We start from the raw sequence: 18,608 nt of genomic DNA on the forward strand, positions 1-18,608 counted from the left end.
GTATGTCTGGTGGAGTGTGACAGTAACGTCTCCCCTGCCTTCATTTGGGACCTGTGTCGCAAGGTCTTGGCACCGCCACAGTTACCATTCCTGTCCATAGGGGGCGCTGACATGCTGAAACGGGCCCAGGAGGAGGTGGAGGCCATGCTGCCAGAGGAAGAAGAGGAACAGGGGGATGAGGGGCTGATGTACCCAGCAGCCCTGCAGAGGTTTGACCACGTGGCCCGTGCTCTGGGGACAGACGAGCTGGGCAGTGAGAGACAGCTAACCCTCGCCGATGCTGCCTACAACTCCCAGCTGCCCCGGGAAATGGAGGAAATGGACGAGGAAGAGGGGGATAGCGCAACAGAGAAAGAGCAGGACGGAGCGGCAGGGATAAGTCTGTCAAAGCGCTTTGGGGGGTTCCTGAAGGGAAGGCACGGCTACAGGAAATTGATGGGCCCTGGAAGGCCCTTGCAGAAGCGCTACGGCGGGTTCATAGGCGTCCGGAAATCTGCCCGCAAGTGGAACAACCAGAAACGCTTCAGTGAGTTCCTGAAGCAGTACCTGGGCATGAGCACCCGAGCCAGCAAGTCCTACAACAGCTACTCCACTGACATCACCCAACAGAACGAGGTGTAGCCATGCCCAAAGCAACCATATCCCTGCCATAACCTAGCAAACCCCAGACCCTCCCCTAAATATTCAAATCCGTCACCACGGTGATGATTATGAAAATCCACACTGGAGCATTATAGATTCAGTCTTGTATATTTCTCATTGATAGCGATATCAACATATCATGAATAAAAGCTAAAAATAAAAAAAAATAGTAAAAAATACAATGTATACAGCTGTTAATGGTTTATCAGAGAATCACTCTGGATTATTATTATAGTCACACAAACACACTTTATTTGCTTTGCTTTTCCATACTGTATCTGTAATGTAACTTTTCAAACATATTTTGCCTTCATCAATCTTGGCTATTAGTATTACATGGGTAAATTCAGTGGAAACTTCATTGATTTCAATGACTTACTAGTGAAGTTTTCATTGATTTTCTGAACCATCCACAAAGTTTCTAAACCCAGAGCCGCAACATCGCGAAACTTCGGTAAACACTTTCGAAACAGACCAAGCAGACCAAGGTTTGGGGTTTGAGAAGTCAATAATGAGATAAGTGAAAAATTATTCCTTAGATGTTAATTTAAACACTCTAAAGGCACAACCTAGATTCGAGCCAATGTCATAAGTAGTTGAACATGCTATTACTCCAACCTCGTAAAAGTGACAAACTGGCACGTTTTTATTTTCGTCAAAAACAACTGTATATCGAAGGAGTGCCTTTAATTTGACAGGTTGCACATGCGCAGTTCTGCGCGAGACCCTTAGACCCGATGACGTGTTTCTACGCCGGAGTTCAGCTAGCCAACGTCGCCATGACATCGCCTACAAGCGTTATCGGGGATGTCTTGGAGAAGCAGTTTCTGCCCATCGATAGGATACTGTACTGCCTTTGGTACATCAGTACATGAGAGAGACGGAGACTGTCTTTGGCGGATCAGGGCGTCACTCTCTTTATAGTGCTACCCTCTAGTGGCTGACCAAAAATGATCTTTCAGATTTCCAATTGAAAATGTGCTAGTATACGTTCATGACTATTTGATATATAACACAAACTCATTATTGGGTGTGTGGATGGCTCAATCAGTAACCTATTGACATGTTCAGAACTTCTTAATATTCTCTAAATATTCTCCAAACTTCAATATCAACCCTGATAGTGTCTACTATCATTTGGTACAAAACATCACAACCAACTATTCCTACTGTATAAGACTGCAGGAGGTTATCCATGCTCATATACAAATTATCTGTCGGCAAAGCTACTGTTCTGATTTGAAATGAACCTTGGCGTGTGTTTGTTGAAGCAGACACAAGATGTAGCCTACTGTATGTATGAACAGTGTTCTTTGTCTTTACATTGCTATTATGTGAAACAATTTTGTTGTGCAGTATAAAACCTGTAAATAGCAGACATTGAACATATCAATAAAGATAGTTTACTATTTATTTTGTGGCTTGTCATGCAGCAAATGATTCTGTGTCTTGGGGTGTTCTGTTCCAATGTTCTAGAATGTTCACAAGATGATGACATCAGTTTATACTGTATCAATCCCACAACTCCCCATTTATTACACAGAACATTTCCAGACCAATATTGTCTTGTATAATAATAATCATTATCATCATCATGTTCTCTTGAATAAAAATCTCCTGTATAGATACAGGCTCATAAGCCAAAATGGAAAGCCTAGAGTAGTTTCCGTCACATATGTTGGAGCATATTTATAATATAACTTTACATCTAACTTAAAAGGCCCAGGACACATTTTTTTTTTAAACACTACAAAATAGAAGACTACTTTTGACAGGATAAATCTTTATCAAGTATATTTCAACATCAAAAAGACAAAAACATTTCAGATTCCATATAAAATGAGTGCATCATAATACAAATTGTACTTTATTCAACAGTTGTTTTTTCTCTAAGTACATACATCGGACAATATATATATAAATACAATTGTTTAGTTTTTTTGCTTCTGTGGATTCATTGGCTTACTGCAAGGAAACATGAGTTTCAATAAACAATCATGAATATATTTTGGGTCTTAACATCTGTTTATGCCGAACGTTCATTAAACACTTTTTCCAACAGAGATGTATGCATGTTCATTTACAATAGGTGGTAGAGTGACAAGGGTTTGGGTTAGGGCCACAATGCCCCCGAGCAGCATATCATTTTAAAATAAGCCGAACTTAGCCTGTTAAATGCATTCAGACTCAATGCTGGCACCATATTTAAGATATTATTATTGGTACTATGTGGTACATTCCACATCTAACCAGGAACCGCGATAATTCAATTAACTTAGTGTATCGCCACTAATGGGTATGGGTTATTGGCCATCCAAGTATATGACAAATGTACAGAGATAGATTCCTGCCCAAATATATTATACGAATGTTTAATTTTATTACAATGATGTAAGACACAACCTGCCAATGACCTCCATGTTGTAAAAGGACCCAATCCTTCCATGTCCTAATCTGTCATAGTGTCTCTTTAACAATAAACTGCAGTGCTTAAAATTATATCTGTTAGTGTAACTAAAGCCTGTTACTTGGCTATATTATTGACCATTTCTGGTGTAACACCCCCCACTCTGCTCTTACAAAATGGCTGCTCTTACAGATTATCTGTTGACCCGAACAAAGAAGACTAAGGCAAAACAGGAAGGATAGCTACAGTAGCTGCTAACAACAAGGACGAGATACCGAGTCTTTAACTTTTAACAGTTGCTTGCATCATAGTCAGAGAAGTGAAAATCAGTGTGTATGACATCTGATTGGTCTAAAGTATGTGAATTGATTCCTGTATCCCACACCATGGTAATTCTTGGCGGAAACATTGTATTTAACACATCTTAGAAAAAACGACAAGTTGCAAAATATAGACACAACATTGCTGGATAATATAACGAAACACACAATACAAATGACACAGTCGACGTCGACAAAACATTATTTCTGTTTCCTTAAAAAAGCCCATTTCAATAAAAAAAAAGCTACATAGGAATTTGCAGGAATAAATGGCTTATAAACACATCATCAGACGGGTTGGGCATATTGAATCCCAAATCTGCCTTTTACATCTCCTCCAATTACAACTCTCCAATCAATTCTCAATGTTTAAGACACAACTTACTGGTTACAACTTACTGATTGGTAGATCGTGAGCAGATGGAATCCTATAGGTCAAGGGGGATTCTCCCAGCCAATCAGCGCACTTTATGGAATTGATAACAGATGGTATACATTATTAACAAATAACTGAACAAGTTGATGGCCAGCATCTCTCCTCTCTGACATAGGGTCCTGTATTTAGCATGCTTGTTACGAAGTATTTAATGAAGCTTCACCTCTGCTACTTAGGGCTAACTCCCTCCTTGTATCATTTTACTTTCTTCTCCTAATCGTTCATTCTCCACCACCTACACTGACAGAAGGCCAAAGCGTGAATGTATCGGTTAATCTTTGTTGGATTGATTTACAGATCAGATATTCTGCTCAGCACCTGCCTGGCTCATGTCCACCCTTGGCAACAAGCAGAAAGCCTTGTTCCCAAGCCAAGTTATGGACGGCATGATGTCATAGAGCAATAGGCATCCCCTATATAGCTGCTGGGTATAGAAGAGCTGCTGGTTATAGGATACGGCCAAAGATTTGGAAGATAAGAAGTCTGCTTCCTGTATAGCCCCTCACTGGGCAGGAAGACAGAGGAACTGAGATGCGGGACTATGCTGCAGGTATAGATCATAGGTTACCGGTCATAGGTCATTAAGCTGCGCCCGCCAAGTTCACCGTGAGCACCAACACACAAGAACCCGAAAGTTCTCAAAGACATGAACAAAGTACATAAAAAACTTTTAGTAAAGTTGTAAAAAGTACAAAAAAAACGAATAAAAAAAGAAAAGAAATAAACACAAATGTACATGTTGCTCCACTGGTTGACCCCCAGATCTTTCCTCAGTCTTCACTTGAAGAGGTGACTGGCTCCTCTCTTCTGGCAGTCTCTCACTTTCTTTCTCTCCTCCGTATCTCTTTTTCTCTCTTCATCCCTCTCTTCTTCGGTTAGGAGTTCAGTCGAGGAAGCGCTGGCAGGCTTTCTTCCAGCGACAGGCGGTGCACCACTGATCCCGGTGCTCGATGCCGTAGACCTTACGACACTTCTTAGCCTCGCCACGGATCCTCCTGTAGAGAGAAAGGGACGGAGGGAAAGAGAGAGGAGATGGAAGAGGGAGAGAGTCAGAGATTGAGTGAGTTGACAGTAAATGTATGAATGGAATTGGACAGAGAGACATGTGTAGAGAGGGATGCATAGAGGGATGCGGGAAGGGAAATGACCGTAGACTCAAATTGACTGAGGCAGATATGTTATCAATAGCAATACAGTAGTAATAGTATGTAGTATAGTATAATAGCTCACCTTGTGGTCCAGTGGCTGCGTGGGGGAGAGGTGCTGGCAGGGTGTGGCCTAATTGGGGCATTCTGCTGCTGCAGCCACTGTTCTCCCACACTGACTGACCGCACAAGGAATGGTGCGCCCTGGTGGACAGAGGGGGAAACACACAGATGATGAGCAGAGAAAAACTACAGAACATACACATATTATTACTGCCTGCGTTAGAGGTAATGAAGAGGGATTTGAGCAGAATCGCAAATCCCATCCAATCAAAAGGCTTCTTTTCCAAGTCTCCTCTCCTTCATCTGCACTGATTTGAAAGGATCTGCAGATTAAGGAATGGAAACAAGGACAGGGTGCCACTATACAGTTGAAGTCAGAAGTTTACATACACACAGGAGTCATTAAAACTTGTTTTTCAACCACTCCACAAATTTCTTGGTAACAAACTATCGTTTTGGCAAGTCGGTTAGGACGTATACTTTGTGCATGACACAAGTAATTTTTCCAACAATTGTTTACAGACATATTATTTCACTTATAATTCACTGCATCACAACTCCAGTGGGTCAGAAGTTTACATACACTAAGTTGACTGTGGTCTTGGATAATTCCAGAAAATGATGTCATGGATGTAGAAGCTTCTGATAAGCTAATTGACATCATTTGAGTCAATTGGAGGTGAATGTATTTCAAGGCCTACATCCAATCTCAGTGCCTCTTTGCTTGACATCATGGAAAAATCCAACAATTCAGCCAAGACCTCAGAAAGAAAATTGTAGACCTCCACAAGTCTGGTTAATCCTTGGGAGCAATTTCCAAATGCCTGAAGGTACCACGTTCATCTGTACAAACAATAGTACGCTGGTATAAACACCATGGGACCACGCAGCCGTCATACCGCTCAGGAGGGAGACGCGTTCTGTTTCCTAGAGATGAACGTACTTTGGTGCGAAAATTGCAAATCAAACCCAGAACAACAGCAAAGGACCTTGTGAAGATGCTGGAGAAAACAGGTACATTAGTATCTATATCCACAGTAAAACGAGTCCTATATCGACATAACCTGAAAGGCCGCTCAGCAAGGAAGAAGCCACTGCTCCAAAACCACCATAAAAAAGCCAGACTACGGTTTGCAACTGCACATGGGGACAAACATCGTACTTTTGGAAAAATGTCCTCTGATCTGATGAAACAAAAATAGAACTGTTTGGCCATAATGGCCATCGTTATGTTTGCAGGAAAAACGGTGAGGCTTGCAAGTCGAAGCACACCATCCCAACCGTGAAGCACGAGGGTGGCAGCATCATGTTGTGGGTGTGCTTTGCTGCAGGAGGGACTTCATGAAATAGATGGCATCATGCGGACCGAAAATTATGTGGATATATTGAAGAAACGTCTCAAGACATCAGTCAGGAAGTTAAAGCTTGGTCGCAAATGGGTCTTCCAAATGGACAATGACCCCAAGCATTCTTCCAAAGTTGTGGCAAAATGTCTTAAGGACAACAAAGTCAAGGTATTGGAGTGGCCATCACAAAGCCCTGACCTCAATCCCATAGAAAATCTGTGGGCAGAACTGAAAAAGCGTGTGCGAGCAAAGATTTTTGGCCATTTGGCCATGGCTAATGCTGTGTTGTTTTACTCAAACATAATAACAACATTTTCATTGCTAAATTCAATGTTTTGGGAATTTTCAAATCTCCCAGATGATCTAGCTTTTATTTTGGTGATTGTTAGTTCTCAATATATATATTATCTGTCCTAGATACTTTATATCTGGTTTAAGTAATTTACGTTTACATTGAAAGCATTTTTCCATACCGAAAATGTATAAAACAATTAAAAAATATATATATATATATTTACAGCACCAGTGGTGTAAAGTACTTAAGTACTCGTTACATTTTAACAGGAAATTGGTCCAGTTCACATCCCTGGTCATCCCTACTGCCTCTAATCTGATGGACTCACTAAACACAAATGCTTATTTTGTAAATTATGTCTTAGTGTTGGAGTGTGCTCCTGGCTATCCGTCACTTAATAAAAAATAATAATTATGCCGTCTGCACAACTCGGGCTCCCGAGTGGCACAGCGGTCTAAGGCACTGCATCTCAGTGCACGAGGCATCACTACAGTCTAGAGGTCGACCAATGAATTGGAATGGCCGATTACTTAGGGCTGATTTCAAGTTTTCATAACAATCGGAAATGAGTATTTTTGGGCGCAGATTTTCCGATTAAAAAAAAAAAGATTTATATTTTTTTATACCTTTATTTAACTAGGCAACTCAGTTAAGAACACATTCTTATTTTTCGATGATGCCTAGGAACGGTGGGTTAACTGCCTTGTTCAGGGGCAGAATGACAGATTTTCACTTCGTCAGCTCGGGGGATCCAATCTTGCAACTTTACAGTTAACTAGTCCAACGCAATAAAGATCTGCCTCTCTCTCGTTGCACTCCACAATGAGACTGCCTGTTACGCGAATGCAGTAAACCAAGGTAAGTTGCTAGCTAGCATTAAACTTATCTTATAAAAAAACAATCAAAATCACTAGTTAACTACACATGGTTGATGATATTACTAGATATTATCTAGCGTGTCCTGCGTTGCATATAATCTGACTGAGCATACAAGCATACAAGTACCTGACTGAGCGGTGATAGGCAGAAGCAGACGCGTAAACATTCATTCAAACAGCACTTTCGTTCGTTTTGCCAGCAGCTCTTCGTTGTGCGTCAAGCATTGCGCTGTTTATGACTTCAAGCCTATCAACTCCCGAGATGAGGCTGGTGTAACCGAAGTGAAATGGCTAGCTAGTTAGCGCACGCTAACTAGAGGGACGGAAGCTATACTGTTACACTGGCAATACTAAAGTGCCTATAAGAACATCCAATAGTCAAAGGTTAATGAAATACAAATGGTATAGAGGGAAATAGTCCTATAATTCCTATAATAACTACAACCTAAAACTTATTACCTGGGAATATTGAAGACTCATGTTAAAAGGAACCACCAGCTTTCATATGTTCTCATGTTCTGAGCAAGGAACTGAAACGTTAGCTTTCTTACATAGCACATATTGCACTTTTACTTTCTTCTCCAACACTTTGTTTTTGCATTATTTAAACCAAATTGAATATGTTTCATTATTTACTTGAGGCTAAATTGATTTTATTGATGTATTATATTAAGTTAAAATAAGTGTTCATTCAGTATTGTTGTAATTGTCATTATTACAAAAAGAAAAAAGAAAAAATCGTCTGATTAATCGGTATCGGCTTTTTTGGTCCTCCAATATTCGGTATCGGCGTTGAAAAATCATAATCAGTCGACCTTTACTACAGTCCCTGGTTCGAATCAAGGCTGTATCACATCCCACTGTGATTGGGAGTCCCATAGGGCGGCGCACAATTGGCCAGGGTCGTCCGGGTTTGGCCAGGGTAGGCTGTAATTGTAAATAAGAATTTGTTCTTAACTGACTTGCCTAGTTAAATAAAGGTTAAATAAAAAATAAGGAATTTGAAATGTTTTTTAAAACATTTGATACTTAAGTACATATTAGCAATTCTATTTGCTTTTGATACTTAAGTATATTTAAAACCAAATACTTTTAGACTTTTACTCAAGTAGTATTTTACTGGGTGACTTTCACTTTTACTTGAGTCATTTTCAATTAAGATATCTTTACTATTACTCAAGTATGACAATTGAGTACTTTTTCAAAAACTGTACAGTACCAGTCAAAATTCCGGACACACCTGGGGTTTTTCTTTATTTTTACTATTTTCAACATTGTAGAAAAATAGTGAAGACATCAAAACTATGAAATAACATATATGGATTCATTTAGTAACCAAAAAAGTGTTCAACAATTCCAAATATATTTTAGATTCTTCTAAGTAGCCACCCTTTGCCTTGATGACAGCTTTGCACACTCTTGGCATTCTCTCAACCAGCTTCACCTGGAAAGCTTTTCCAAAAGTGTTGAAGGAGTTTCTAAATATGCTGAGCATTTGTTGGCTGCTATTCCTTCACTCTGCGGTCCTACTTATCCCAAACCATCTCAATTGGGTTGAAGTCAGGTGATTGTGGAGGCCAGGTCATCTGATGCAGCACTCCATCACTCTCTTTCTTGGTCAAATAACCCTTACACCGCCTGGACGTGTGTTTCGGGTCATTGTCCTGTTGAAAAACAAATGATAGTCCCACTAAAAGCAAACCAGATGGGATGGTTTATTGCTGTAGAATGCTTTGGTAGCCATGCTGGTCAATTGTGCCTTGAATTCTAAATAAATCACTGACAGTGTCACCAGCAAAAGCATCCCCACACCATCACACCTCCTCCTTCATGCTTCACGGTGGGAGCCACACATGTGGAGATCATCCGTTCACCTACTCTGCGTCTCACGGCGGTTGGGACCAAAAAATCTCAAATTCAATGACGGCCTAAAAGGGAACAGTGGGGGGTAGAACCTTGTCAGCTCAGGGTTTCGATCCAGCAACCTTTTGGTTATTGGCTCTAACCACTAGGCTACCTGCTGCCCCGATTATCAAGGCAAAGGGTGGCTATTTTGAAGAATCTCAAATATAAAATATATTTTGATTTGTTTAACACTTTTTTGGTTACTACATGATTCCATATGTGTTATTTCATAGTTTTGATGTCTTCACTATTATTCTATAACGCAGAAAACAGTTTTAAAAAATAAAGAAAAACCCTGGGATATTATATTATTATATATTATATTATTATATTATTATATTATTATCTTTTACACTATTTGGACTATGCGGCCCGCCCAGGGATTTCAAATCACATCAAAATGTATTAGCATGCGCCGAATACAACTGGTACCTTACAGTAAAATGCTTACTTACAAACCCCTAACAAACAATGCAGTATAAAAAAATACAATATGAGAATAAGAAATAAAAGTGAGAAGTAGTTAAAGAGCAGCAGTAAAATAACAATAGCAAGACTATATACAGGGGGTACTGGTACAGAGTCAATGTGTGGGGACACCGATTAGTCGAGGAAATGTCGGTAATATGTACATGTAGGTAGAGTTATTAAAGTGACTATGCATAGATAATAACAGAGTAGCAGTGGCGTAAAAGAGGGGGGGCAAAGCAAATAGTCTGTGTAGCCATTTTATTAGATGTTCAGGAGTCTTATCCCTTGGGGGTAGAAGCTGTTTAGACGCCTCTTGGACCTAGACTTGGCGCTCCGGTACCGTTTGCCATGCGGTAGCAGACAGAACAGTCTATGACGAGGGCCTTCCTCTGAGACCACCTGGCATAGAGGTCCTGGATGGCAGGAAGCGTGGCCCCGGTGATATACTGGGCCGTACGCACTACCCTCGGTAGTGCCTTGCGGTCAGAGGCCGAGCAGTTGCCATACCAGGCAATGGTGCAGCTGTAGAACCTTTTGAGGATCTGAGGACCCATGCCAAATCTTTTCATTCTACTGAGGGGGAATAGGTTTTGTCGTGCCCTCTTCACAACTGTCCTGGTGTGCTTGGACCACTTAATGATGGTGATGAAGTCGTGCCTGGCCGTGCTGTCATGAGTGAACGGGGAGTACAGGAGGGGACTGAGCACGCACCCCTGAGGGGCCCCTGTGTTGAGGACCAGCATGGCGGATATGTTGTTACCTACCCTTACCACCTGGGTGCGGCCAGTCTGGAAGTCCAGGATCCAGTTGCAGAGGGAGGTGTTTAGTCCCAGGGTCCTTAACTTAGTGATGAGTTTTGAGGGCACTATGGTGTTGAACGCTGAGTTGTAATCAATTAATAGCATTCTCACATAGGTGTGTTCCTTTTGTCCAGGTGGGAAAGGGCAGTGTAGATGCAATAGGGATTGCATCATCTGTGGATCTGTTAGGGCGGTATGCAAATTGGAGTGGGTCTAGGGTTTCTGGGATAATGGTGTTGATGTGAGCCATGACCAGCCTTTCAAAACACTTAATTTGTAGTAAATTGTAGTAAAACCTCTGTATACACTACTGCACACAACTGCTGCAGACGTGAACTGAAGGGGGAAGATAAATCTGGTGCAATACATTTTTTTGTGGATGGTCCCTGACAAATATACTAATCAAATAAATTAGGACATATTGCATTTGATGTGGATATCTAACAATACTGCAAGGTAAAAGTCCAGCAAAACAACACAGATGAATTAGCAAGGAAACTCTTTATCCACTATTTTAGCATTCATGACAAACGATCTGTCCAAATTGTCAAAATCCAATGCATATTTAGTGCACATCAAATTGAACAATCCATGTTTACTGCTGAAAGGGTACGTGCAATGACTGTTCTGTGTGTGCACTGCAGCTGATCTACTGCAGTGACTTGATCGTGCCATTGACCACGTGTTGTTTACAACACATATAAATGACCCCCAGTTCCTACTAACGATCGATAGGTGGCAGTGATGTAGCACCACAGAACGGGAGTCTATGGGCCAGTGGAGACAAAGGCGATGTTCGGTAATGGAAAATATTATCAAATCAACAAGGGGATTGCCTGGTAAATATCCACAACACGCTATTGGCAGTATAGAGCAACTCTGGAGGCAGGGTTATAAATCTATCCTTTGTCCCTGATGGACTGACTTCTACTCCACAAACACATACTGGCAAAGGCTCTGTAGGGGGAAAATGTTTATGCAAATGCACGCTTTTCAAGAAAATACGTGATGAATTCAGAAAGCTTGGAGATATGGAAAGCTCTGTGTTTAAAGAGGATAAATGAAGTGAAAATAGCATATACCTGAACATACAGCATGAAACATGAACAGCAATTGTGGTGTTCTTAACTGAGTGTTTATACGCAAATTATCTATGGGAAATTCCCTTCAGATTATTCTATTGGATTCAGGGTTGCGTTCAAGAGCCTCAGGAGTCAGGGTTTCTTTCTAGGTGCATTTGAATTAATTATCAGCTGAGACGCGGGATTGGCGGAGTTTGCGCATTTGAGAACATTCCTTTGGTCCCAAAGTGCAGCTCTACCCACCTGGTACACCAGGGTTGTTACATGAATTCGGGGGCATTTTGAGATGTGTAACTTGGTGGATTTTTTTTTATTTCACCCAATTTTAACATGCTGTCATAAAGAAAACATGTTCAACCCAATAAAAAAACATTTTTCCCATCTAAAGTGGTTAAATAATAAAATGACTAAAGTACGTGCCTATTAAATCCCAAATAAAGTAACAGGGTTGACGATTTCAGCTTAAATCAGCCATAAATCTCCTTGTGACAGGTGAAATGGAAGCTTGTTGTGTGCAACAAGCTTCCCCCCCAAAATGAAATTGTTAAACCATTTCTATCCTGTCTATCTATGGGTAACAGGGTTGATGTGTTATACTTGACCCACTCAGCTTTCCTCCACAAAACACCAGGAAAATGTCCAAAAACAGTAGAACCAACTCACCTGCTTTAAAAATATTATTTGTCTATTAGATGTTCAATGTTTCTTTTGAAAAAAAATCTTTACAAAGGAATACTATATTAAAATGAGAGTTTAGTTCACGTGACAGGGTTGACCGTAAAATGAGGGAAAGTAAAAATGTGTACCTTAAAATGAATCAATTATCACATGAAATCAATAATAATCTTCAGAAATTACTTTGTCAAAATCAACAAAATAACTAGGGCTTTAGAATGATGGTGACATTTTTGAGAAATGTTGGGGTTAAGGATTGGGATTCAAATCTTCCTGGAAGTCACAGAAGGTACACAGAGGGACATGTCAAAATGCATATTTTTAAAAAGTATTTATTCATATTTTAAAAAAAATCTGCTTTATTGAATTCTCCATGTGGTCTATATTAAAGGGCACTTCATTAAATATAACAGGCTTTTAAAATTCAATATTTGTGCACAATTTCGACTTAAAATATCAAAGGGATGCAAAAGGCACTCATTTCGTGTAACGACCCACCAGGCAAGGTCAAATGAATGCATACTTTCAGTTTTAAATCCAAATGCAATTACCTGACTTGGTTGGGGGGTGGAGGTGGGTTTGGTCCAACGGCAGGTGGAGGAAACAGAGACGGGTGATGCCACCACCTGGACTGAAGCAGGAGCCTGCAGAAGTAAACAATGTGGTCAATGGTCCAAATGCTAAATACAAAACAAAAGGCTGTAACAACCACTTGCAAAACAATACAGAGGTTTCAATAGCTGCTCATAGTGTGCTTGTGATGTGTTCAACTCAAGAAACATTTGATTTCCACTTTTTATGTCCAGAACAGAGAAAATGTAAACATTTATTAGGTACAGTACACCATCATGTTCATGGAAATGGTTCTCTCCTACAGACGGTGGGCATCCAGTTACTTTGAGCTCGGTATGGTCGTCGGTGCCAATGTGTGCCGGTTCCAGTATATCCGAAACGGCCGGCCTCCTGGGCTTTTCACGCACGACAGTGTCAAAGGATTACCGAGAATGGTCCGCCAAACAAAAAACATCTGTCAAGAATCGTGCAAGCTAACAGGCGGTCCACAAAAAGGCAAAATAATGGCGCAATACAAGAGTGGTGTGCAGGACGGCACCTCAGAACGCACAACTTGTCAGTCCTTGTCACGGATGGACTATTGCAGCAGACGACCACACCGGGTTCCACTCCTATCAGCTAAAAGCAAGAAGAAGAGGCTCCAGGGGGCACATGATAACCAACACTGGACAATTGAGTGGAAAAACATTGCCTGGTCTGACGAATCACGGTTCCTGTTTCGTCATGCTGATGGCAGAGCCAGGATTGGTGTAAGCAGGTGTCAATGGTACAGGCTGGTGGCGGTGGTGTAATGGTGTGGGGAATGTCTTCCTGGCACATGTTAGGTCCCTTGATACCAATTGAGCAACATTTGAACGCCACACCTTGTAGAATCCATGCCCTAAAGAATTCAGGCTGTCCCTGGAGGCAAAGGGGGATCCGATCCGGTACTAGATGGGGGGTGCACCTAATAAACTGGCGTGTATCTCTATTATGCGTGGGAATACTTTGGGAACAAATTAAAATAACTTGGATCTGATTTGCTGGTGTTTTATAGTCTTTTATGTCCAACAAATCACCCACCACCAGTTGGGGAACCCTGTCCTAGTGCCTACCTGGTAGGAGTGCTCAGAGTGGACCTGCCCGAAGCACCCTGGGATAGAGGGGGCAGACTGGCTGAGCTGGCTGGGCTGGGGATTCACTTCTGTTGGGGAGTCTCCTCCAGCTCCTGCTCCTACCCCTGGTTCTCCTGGTCCTACCCCAGAAGTAGAGGGGCTGGAGGGGGAGGCACAAGTCAACCAGGGGGTGCTGGTGCTAGTGGTAGGGATAGGGGTGTGGGTGGAGACCCCAGGAGGTGGGGTGAGGGGCTGCAGCTCCCGCTGGTGGATCTCTGTGTAGTAGAAGTCCTCCTCGCTGCGGGAGCAACGCTCATGCTCAACACTCTGGCTGTGGAAGGGAAAACACATATGGTACATAGATTAATGCAACTGTTGTTTTTTTGTATTCTTCTGCCACTACCACTGCGAGTAGAAGCACTCCCACATTATAACAATACAAGTATTTTATAAAGCTTTGTGGATACACAATTGGAAATGTTATTGTCACTTACCCCAGGTGCAGGGTACGGATGTGACGTTTCATCCCCACGACAGACGTCAGAATCTTCCCACAGTTGGGCCACAGACACCTGTAGGCCACCTTCACTGAGTTCTGGAGAGAGGGAACACAAGTTCACAGTTAAGCAAGGTTGATGGAACTGACTCAACCGTAAATGAAGAACAAATAGCTAATAGCTGATGTGTTTGCCAGTCAATTCTGGTAAATTTTAGCAAGGTTATTTCCGTGACTACCCTGCTCACCCTGCGTTTCCGTGGCGCAGGCTCATCAAACAGCACCTGCTCCAGCTCCATGTCCAATCCCTCATCAGTGGGCGTGGCCAGGCTGTGACCTTCTGTCTCTGTGATTGGCGGAGATGGGGCCGGGCTTCTGTAGCCACGGTCACAGCTCCAGTAGCCACTGCTGCCACTGTCTGAGAGTTCCCCCGCCCCGCACTCCATGCCAGTAGAACCTGCTGTGTACACACACACACACACACACACACACACACACACACACACACACACACACACACACACACACACACACACACACACACACACACACACACACACACACACACACACACACACACACACACACACACACACACACACACACACACACATATTATATTAGACCTGCAATGATTAATGACAAATGTACAGGAAAAATATAATTAAGAGCTTATCAATCAATTACCTATGACTGTGTCTCTGTGAGGTGGGCTCTGAACAACAGGGCTGCAGGACAGGCTGGTCAGAACAAGGGCTGCCATCATCTCATCCATATCCACTGACTCTGGACTCCTGGAGCAGGGAGAAGGATTAGGTACATTCACAGACAGACAGGACAGACAGGACAGACAGGACAGACAGGACAGACAGACAGACAGACAGACAGACAGACAGACAGACAGACAGACAGACAGACAGACAGACAGACAGACAGAGAGAGAGGTATACCCTGCTCCCATAAACACACACATGCCCAATCTCATACAGAACCTCCCACACTACATTACACTACCTTTACCTCCACACACTACATTACACTACCCTTACCTCCCCACACTACATTACACTGCCCATACCTCCCCACACTACATTACACTACCCTTACCTCCACACACTACATTACACTGCCCATACCTCCCCACACTACATTACACTACCCTTACCTCCCCACACTACATTACACTACCCTTACCTCCCCACATTACACTACCCTTACCTCCCCACACTACATTACACTACCCTTACCTCCACACACTACCCTTACCTTCCCACATTACACTATTCTTACCTCCCCACACTACATTACACTACCCTTATCTCCCCACATTATACTACCCTTACCTTCCCACATTACACTACCCTTACCTCCCCACACTACATTACACTACCCTTACCTCCCCACACTACATTACACTACCCTTACCTCCCCACACTACATTACACGACCCTTACCTCCCCACACTACATTACACGACCCTTACCTCCCCACACTATCCTTACGTCCCACACTACATTATACTACCATTACCTCCCCACACTACATTACACTACCTCCCCACACTACATTACACTACCCTTACCTCCCTACACTACATTACACTACCCTTACCTCCCCACACTACATTACACTAACCTTACCTCCACACACTACATTACACTACCCTTACCTCCCCACACTGCATTACACTACCCATACCTCCCCACACTACATTACACCACACTACATTACACTATCCTTACCTCCACACACTACATTACACTACCCATACCTCCCCACACTACATTACACTATCCTTACCTCCACACACTGCATTACACTACACTTACCTCCTCACACTACATTACACTACCCATACCTCCCCACACTACATTACACTATCCTTAACCTCCCCACACTACATTACACTACCCTTACCTCCACACACTACATTACACTATCCTTACCTCCACACACTGCATTACACTACACTTACCTCCTCACACTACATTACACTATCCTTAACCTCCCCACACTGCATTACACTATCCTTACCTCCACACACTGCATTACACTATCCTTACCTCCACACACTACATTACACTACCCATACCTCCCCACACTACATTACACTATCCTTACCTCCACACACTACATTACACTACCCATACCTCCCCACACTACATTACACTATCCTTAACCTCCCCACACTGCATTACACTATCCTTACCTCCACACACTGCATTACACTATCCTTACCTCCACACACTACATTACACTACCCATACCTCCCCACACTACATTACACTATCCTTACCTCCACACACTACATTACACTACCCATACCTCCCCACACTACATTACACTACCCTTACCTCCCCACACTACATTACACTATCCTTACCTCCACACACTACATTACACTACACTTACCTCCTCACACTACATTACACTACCCATACCTCCCCACACTACATTACACTATCCTTAACCTCCCCACACTACATTACACGACCCATACCTCCCCACACTACATTACACTACCCTTACCTCCCCACACTATATTACACTATCCTTACCTCCCCACACTACATTACACTACCCTTACATCCCCACACTAGATTATACTACCCTTACATCCCCACACTAGATTATACTACCCATACCTCCCTACACTAACCTTACATCCCACACTACATTATACTACCCTTACCTCCCACACTACATTACACTACCCTTTCTACATACCACTACCCATTCTTACTAGAGAGTTCACTAGCATGATCTTGTGAGCGTAAAATCGCACAATCAACAAGTTTATGTATAATAGATTTACATGTACGCTAGGTACATTTTATTATTTTACCTCCCCACATTACACTACACTACCCTTACCTCCCTACACTACCCTTGCCTCCCCACACTACATTTCACTACCCATACCTCCCCACACTACATTTCACTACCCATACCTCCCCACACTACATTTCACTACCTATACCTCCCCACACTACATTACACTACCCTTACCTCCCCACACTACATTTCACTACCCATACCTCCCCACACTACATTTCACTACCCATACCTCCCCACACTACATTTCACTACACTTACCTCCCCACACTACATTACACTACCCTTGCCTCCCCACACTACATTTCACTACCCATACCTCCCCACACTACATTTCACTACCCATACCTCCCCACACTACATTTCACTACCCATACCTCCCCACACTACATTACACTACCCTTACCTCCCCACACTACATTACACTACCCTTACCTCCCCACACTACATTACACTATCCTTACCTCCCCACACTACATTACACTACCCTTACCTCCCCACACTACATTACACTATCCTTACCTCCACACACTACATTACACTACCCTTACCTCCTGGGCACATTGGGAACATCGATGCAGGAGGACACTTGGTATGGTTTGCTTGTGCTCTGTGTTGCAGCAGGAGGATGAGGAGGGACGGTGGGGGAGGTCCAGACGTCCTGTAGTTTCCTCAGGACATGCTGTCCCAGAGCAGGCAGCAGGATGGCCACCTCATTATCCACATGGTTGTGTTGCTCCACCACCCCTGTGCACTCACGCCCTCCACACAACACATACACCTGTGGAGGGAGGGAGGGTTTAGAGACAGTGACATGTTAAATCGGGGAGTGAGGGAGTGGGAGGGAGGGAGCGAGAGAGAGAGAGAGAGAGAGAGAGAGAGAGAGGCAAAGCGAGAGACAGACAGAGAGAGAGGGATAGAGAAGTACCACGACAAGTCAAAAACAACAAGTCAGAGTTAGTGTCAAGCTAGGGGTAGAGTGGTGCGAAAGACATAGCGAGACAGAGATATAAAAGAAAGAGAGACCGATATAAAAGAAAGAGAGAAAGCAATGCCTTGAGGTAGTCTTGCCACTCTGGCCATCAAACAGCCCAGTGGACAAAGGCAGAGTGACAGTGACAGAATGACAGTGGACTGCTGCCCAG

At 42.8% G+C, this 18,608-nt stretch overlaps 2 protein-coding genes and 1 long non-coding RNA gene across 5 annotated transcripts in view; 1 reads left to right on the forward strand and 2 right to left on the reverse strand.

Moving 5' to 3' along the window:
- LOC118368482 (prepronociceptin-like) overlaps positions 1-2,667 on the forward strand; it is a 28,270-nt gene extending 25,603 nt beyond the window's left edge. Inside the window, exon 3 of the mRNA XM_035752617.2 lies at positions 1-2,667. Within this exon, the coding sequence (XP_035608510.1) occupies positions 1-621 (621 nt within the window). The 3' untranslated portion in view covers positions 622-2,667.
- Positions 2,478-18,608, reverse strand: part of LOC118369121 (zinc finger protein 395-like) — a 27,954-nt gene continuing 11,823 nt past the window's right edge. The window contains exons 3-10 of one of the 2 annotated variants that reach the window (XM_052497032.1): positions 18,015-18,244; positions 15,316-15,422; positions 14,877-15,085; positions 14,627-14,727; positions 14,133-14,463; positions 13,017-13,109; positions 5,036-5,154; positions 2,478-4,800 (exon numbers count right to left, since the gene is read on the reverse strand). In XM_052497032.1, coding sequence (XP_052352992.1) covers positions 4,689-4,800; positions 5,036-5,154; positions 13,017-13,109; positions 14,133-14,463; positions 14,627-14,727; positions 14,877-15,085; positions 15,316-15,422; positions 18,015-18,244 — 1,302 coding nt within the window. In that variant the 3' untranslated portion in view covers positions 2,478-4,688. Of the gene's footprint in view, positions 4,801-5,035; positions 5,155-13,016; positions 13,110-14,132; positions 14,464-14,626; positions 14,728-14,876; positions 15,089-15,315; positions 15,423-18,014; positions 18,245-18,608 lie in introns of both variants that reach the window. The other variant, XM_052497031.1, reaches the window with a different exon arrangement.
- On the reverse strand, positions 16,283-17,685 carry LOC127915968 (uncharacterized). Of its 2 annotated transcripts, none has more exons than XR_008093163.1 (3): positions 16,983-17,685; positions 16,546-16,778; positions 16,283-16,457 (listed from the first exon to the last, which is right to left on the reverse strand). It is a non-coding gene; the product is annotated as an uncharacterized LOC127915968 (long non-coding RNA). The 2 variants fall into 2 exon arrangements; XR_008093164.1 differs by having other exon boundaries at positions 16,546-16,749; positions 16,867-17,685.

The sequence above is a fragment of the Oncorhynchus keta genome, chromosome 35 (assembly GCF_023373465.1).
Source record: "Oncorhynchus keta strain PuntledgeMale-10-30-2019 chromosome 35, Oket_V2, whole genome shotgun sequence".
NCBI classification, from domain to species: Eukaryota; Metazoa; Chordata; class Actinopteri; order Salmoniformes; family Salmonidae; genus Oncorhynchus; species Oncorhynchus keta.